Raw genomic sequence first — 6,000 nt, forward strand, 5'->3', positions numbered from 1 at the left:
AAATCTTTGTATTACATTTTCAGGAATTGGAAGAAACTATCAGACACCTGAAGAAATGTAAAGAGGCAACAGAGAATAAGTGGAAAGAAGCCAGTGTGGAATCAGAACAGGTGAGCCAGACCCATGGACGTAAAGACTTAGACGTTCCCTTCAACACAACAACCCTGAAGCAACCCAAGTCAATGTGAAATCCTTCATTAACAGAGTTGTCAGGAATGCAACAGGGAAAAACCAATAACTTCCCAAGTGTAGTCTCTATTGTAAAGAAGTGATTTTTAGATTAAGAGTCTGTGTCCTGATGATAGATGAGAGATAACACAATGCTAAAGTATTACACCTGAAGTCCAAATCTCCCTACTAAATATGAGGAAAAACCAGCATATGTGTGGATTTTAATGCATTATTATTTGACATGACCCTAATGAAAGTGGATGCTCTTTGTTCAATCAATCAATAACTAAAAAAGTAAAGTAAACCCTATTTAACTAATTTGTGAATTTGCTTTTTCTATTCTAAACTTAAATTAGCCTTTTAGGGGGTATTTCAAATCATACTTTTTTTTTCTTTCTTTGAAACAGGATCTCACTGTGTCACCAGACTGGAGTACATGGCATAAGCTTGGCTCACTGCAACCTCTACCTCCTAGGCTCAAATGGTCCTCCCACTTGAGCCCCCCAAGTAGCCAAGTAGCTGGGCATGGTGGTGTACCATGCACAGCTAATTTTTGGTGGAGATGAGGTTCCACTGTGTTGCCAAGCTGGTCTTGAACTCCTGGACTCAGGTGATCCACCAGCCTGGGCCTCCCAAAGTGCTGTGATTCCAGATGTGAACCACTCTACCTGGCCCATGAACTACTACATTCTTAAGAGTTCATATATTTTTTCATTTTCAAAGCCATCTGGTACCTTCATTCTTAATTTCCTCCTGGGTCCTCTCTTACATTACTTCACATCCAGGAAACATTAACAAATGCATGGAAAGCAGCAAGTCTGCATGCATTGTTTAACCCCTCCCTCAGAAATTACTCTCATATATAGATTGTTAAGTATATTGTGCAAATAGGTTGCAAAGAACATGCAGTCAGAATTTGAGTCTTTTAATTTCTAAGTAAAAAATCTCTGCAACTAATACACAAAAAACTTGTAACTCTTTCTTTGTGTCTTTTAATGGTGATATTTATATGTTCAGATAACAGCTAACCTGGAAGAAGCCCATCGCTGGTTTAAACACAGGTTTGATGGTCTACAACTTGAGCTGACAAAAAACCGGTTGCAGAGGCCTTCTGGGGAAGACAGGTGGCAGGAAAAGGTAAGATTAAGACATGGATGTCTTAAGCAATTTTCTGTTTGTTGCGTCTCAGATTTCTAATTACTAAAGTTCTCTCATCATCTTGATACTCTCTCTGTTAATCTTTAGTTTCTTTACACTAATGCTAGCAAACCAGTTAATTTCTTTTTCTTACAAAGTTATACCTGTCACAAACTTTTTAGATTAGAATCACCTGTCTTCATGAATACATGACATGTGTAGAGGCAAAACAGGTGCAGATTGCTGCAGTTAGCTTTGAACAGTCAGTGTTAGGTGTGTTTTCTTTCCAACAGGACCAAGATGTAAAACATGATGTCATGTCCAACCAATCTGTTCTGCATCGATGGGAGAAAAAACAGAATCTTAGGCCTATGCCCAAGAAGTATCATTCTGAGGTACAGAGGAAGTGATGTCCTTGACAAGGGAGCTTCTTTATGTGTAGCTACACTCCATGATTCCACGAGCCCAGCAGCCAGGGCTGGCCTGTTTCTAGAGTCATAAGAACATGAAGTCTTTGATGTGGGCTGAAGATTTTGGACCTGAGTTTATCATTTTATGAACTATTATATCAGTACAAAGCTACCCCGATTTTTGGTCCCTTTTTGCGTTTTCCACCCAATAAATTTATGTTAATTTGTTTTATGATAGGAGATGGTGTTCCATGATTCTTGTCTGTTTTTCTAATAAGTATATGAAAAAGCTTTTAGCAAGGTTCTAAATGATATTGCTACTAAACGATATGATATTTTGCTTCAATGAAATGTCCTACTCTAACATGCAGTAGATAATCCCTGAAAATAGAATTGTGTGAAAAATGATAAAGACTCCTTTACTGTCCTGCAAACTGACACACTTCTGTGTTGGGTAATTACCAGCATATCTTTTAAATGACTAATATCTCTATTCTCAAATAAGGCATTTCAGTTATTATATTTACAGCTTCCTTGGTCATTAAAAAAGTTACAGAATGCAGCAGTCTCTTCTTCTCAGGGAGACTATGCCTGACCAACATAGCTCTTCCTTACTATAGTTAAGGAATAAGCTCATCTTCATCTTTTTATTTCAGATGTTGAGTGATGGATTAGGTAATCCAGATTTAGCATATGTAAATGGATGGCATAATACCTGACTTAATTAATACTCAAGTAATCATAGCTGCTGCTGACATTATCAGGACCTAAATCAAGTAAGCAATAATGAAATTGAAAATAATATCAAATATAAGACTGTCAAAGGTTGATGAGCCTACTACTCAATATCTGATAGAAAAAAACAAAGCTAAATTTATCACTTACTATATAGTAAGGGATAATTGTTGTTCAGGCATAGTCCTCCGTGAGCAGAGCAGACTGTTAATCTCATGTAGGTTTTTTGGGAATATAGAATTCATATTGACATCTGTAGAAGTGTAGTTACTAAAGTGAGACTATTGTTTATTGATTCACATTCAGAAGCATGTTAAATGGAGTGGGTCCATTTCTGTTTGTTTGACTTTAGGAATAAAGGACTCTTGCTGGTTTTCAGGCTTGTAAAAGCAGGTACAAAAGGGCAAGTTGGCCAGTTCCAGTGACTCATGCCTGTAATCCCAACAGTTCGGGCGGCCAAGGCAAGCAGATCACTTGAGGCCAGGAGTTTGAGACCAGCCTGGCCAACATGGTGAAACCCTGTCTCTATCAAAAATACAAAAATTAGCCAGGTGTGGTGGTGCAAACCTGTAGTCCCAGCTATTTGGGTGAAGCACAAGAATCGCTTGAACCCAGGAGGTAGAGGTTGTAGTGAGCCAAGATCACGCCACTGTACTCCAGCCTGGGCAACAGAGTGAAACTCTGTCTCAAAAAAAAAAAAGGAAAAAGAAAGAAAAAAAGTTGTCATTGATCTAATGGACAAGTTAAAAACTAGTAGTTAAAAACTAGCTGCTTGTTCTCATGGCTTCCAAACAATCAATCTTAATCTGTTTTGGGGAGGATGTAAACATTTTATTCTTTGTGCCCCCTTTTGGTCCTCTATCATATGTTAGGACAGTGGCTCTGTAGAAGCATTTGAGACTGAACAACAGACATCAAACAACTATTTTGTTAACCCAGGTACAATATGAAGTGTTAGCACTGGTGCATACACCTCTGTGGTTGGAAAAAGAAGATAATTCATGGCTATTTTATTACCTATAACTACTTTGGTTCTATGGTTTGAATGTGTCCCCTCCAGAATTCATGTTGAAACTTAATTCTTACTCTGGTGGTATTAAGTGGGGGGCCTTTAGGGCCTCTGGGGAAGTGGTATTAACTGGGGGGGCCTTTGGGGCTCTGCCCTCATGACTGGAGTAGTGCCTCATTAAAGGGCTGGAGGGAACTAACTTGGGCCATTTTGCCTTTCTGCCTTCCACCACGTGAGGACACAGCATTCAGCTCCTCTGGAGGAAACAGCAACAAGGTGCCATCTTAGAAACAGGGAACAGGGTCCTCACTTGACATCAGATCTGCAAGCACCTTGATCTTGGACTTCCCAGCCTCCCAAACTGTAAGAAAGAAATGTCTGTTCTTTATAAATTACTCAGTCTCAACTGTTTTGTTATAGCAGCAGAAACAGACTAAGAAGATGCTTGGTTATGAAAAATTTAAATTGTTTGCTGTGTCTCCAAGGCTTGGGCTGTGTTATTTACTGGGTCAGCTAAAGTGAGAGAACACATTTTTGGTGGTCTCCTCAGGTTGTCAAACTCCTGTGGGATAGGTCACTATCCACAGGAGTCGATGTGGTTTGCCTCTGTGTCCCCACCCAAATCTCATGTTGAATTGTAGTTCCCAGTGTTGGAGGAGGAGGGGCCTGGTGGAAGGTGATTGGATTATGGGGACAGTTTTCCCCCTTGCTGTTCTTGTCATAGTGAGTGACTTCTCACAAGATCTGGTTGTTTAAAAGTGTGTATTACCTCTTTGTTCACTTGCTCACTCCTGCTGCCACGTGAAGATGTGCTCGCTTCCCCTTTGCCCTTCCACCGTGATTATAAGTTGCCTGAGGCCTCCCCAGCCATGCCTACTGTACATCCTGTGGAACTGTGAGTCAGTTAAGCCTCAGTATAAATTACCCTGTCTCCGGTAGGTCTGTATAGCAGTATGAGAATGGACTACTACAGGAGTCTCTCCAAAAAGGGATTGATCCCTTTGGACTCTTTAAGATATATAGTCAGTTGAGGATATTGGGGAATTATAACTTTAAAACAGCCTAACAAGGAGCCCCCCAGAATAATTAACCTTGGTCCAGGGTTGGCACTGAAAACCTTGGTGGTGAATTCCACAAAGGAAAAAGATCCCAGTTACTAGACAAGGGAGATGATCAACCTTATTGAATTGCAAATGTATTACCACTTATGTTGTCATGACAGTCACAGTTATATGCCAAGAATATTTATATCCTCCTTTTCCAGGACATTTTTCTTCACTTATGTATTGTCCTAAAGGGTGCCATTATTGATAAAGTTAATGTAACATACCTTTATGTTATTTTTTAGATTGGCTATACTAGATTGGGAGAAAGACATAGTTAGATTGATGATCATTTCTAGTAAAGCTTATATTTGTTATAAGAGATATATGATAGCTAAATCACAACTATATATAAGCTTAAACAAGTAAACAGAGGAGTATGACCAACAATAACAGACAAAGGTATGTTAAAGAGAATGTGACAGAAGAATCTTGTTCAAATGGTCTTAGGCAGAAGCTGCCTATTTTGTGTGGTTATCTGCTTGTTCTGAGACTTTTGGGTTAGCAGTCAATTTCTGCAGATTATATGCTTCTGAAAGCCCTTCAGAGAACTCTGGGATCTCTAATGGGTATAACTTTCTGATTCTATTAAGACCTTTTCTATTTTTCCAGAGGATTGAAGTGATATGAGCAATAAGGATTCATTTAAAAAACAAAGCTTATATAATTCAAATCATGAAAAACCATTCCAGCTTAATGTGTCCCTGTACTATTAGATAGATGTAATGTCCTTGGTGGGAAACACAAACTCAAATCCTTTTTTAGCCATTTTAAGTGCTAGCTTTTTGACAAGGGAGTGCTTCCACTCATCCAGAAAATAAATATACCATTATTACTATATATAACACACATAGAATGAAGTAGTTATATAAAATCCATTTGGATGTACTCAAAGAGTCTTTTAGGATATGGTTCTAGTTCATACCCATCTTTATAACTTTTCCAAATTAATTTTGTTACAGATGAGACATTATCTGGCCACATCCTTTGCCATGCTAAAAAAGTTTCTATCAGTGATGAATATTTTGGCAAATTTTTTCGTACTGTGATAGGTTGTTCTATAGAGGATTTTAGCAAGTGTCTATTTGAAGGTTTTTTTTTTTTCTCTCTTCAGCTTATTTTAATTTCAGGGGTACATGTGCAGGGTGTGCAGGTTTGTTACATAGGTAAACATGTGCCATGGTGGTTTGCTGCTTAGATCATCCCATCACCTAGGTATTAAGCCCAGCATCCGTTAGCTATTCTTCCTGATGCTCTTTCTTCCCCCACTCTGCCCCCTACAGGTTCCAGTGTGTGTTGTTGCCACTCATGTGTCTGTGTTCTTATCATTCAGCTCCCACTTACAAGTGAGAACACATGATGTTTGGTTTTCTGTTTCTGTGTTAGTTTGCTGAGGATAATGGCTTCCAGCTTCATCCATGTCCCTGCAAAGGAC

At 38.9% G+C, this 6,000-nt stretch overlaps 1 protein-coding gene across 1 annotated transcript in view; it reads left to right on the plus strand.

Annotated features, from left to right (window-relative positions):
- The window catches only part of CCDC150 (coiled-coil domain containing 150), a 95,208-nt gene extending 93,253 nt beyond the window's left edge, over positions 1-1,955 (plus strand). Inside the window, exons 26-28 of the mRNA XM_011952062.1 lie at positions 24-110; positions 1,189-1,308; positions 1,602-1,955. Coding sequence (XP_011807452.1) covers positions 24-110; positions 1,189-1,308; positions 1,602-1,718 — 324 coding nt within the window. The 3' untranslated portion in view covers positions 1,719-1,955. The remainder of the gene's footprint in view (positions 1-23; positions 111-1,188; positions 1,309-1,601) is intronic.
- Positions 1,956-6,000: the final 4,045 nt, after the last annotated feature.

Source organism: Colobus angolensis, unplaced genomic scaffold, assembly GCF_000951035.1.
Source record: "Colobus angolensis palliatus isolate OR3802 unplaced genomic scaffold, Cang.pa_1.0 Scaffold330, whole genome shotgun sequence".
Classification (NCBI taxonomy): domain Eukaryota; kingdom Metazoa; phylum Chordata; class Mammalia; order Primates; family Cercopithecidae; genus Colobus; species Colobus angolensis.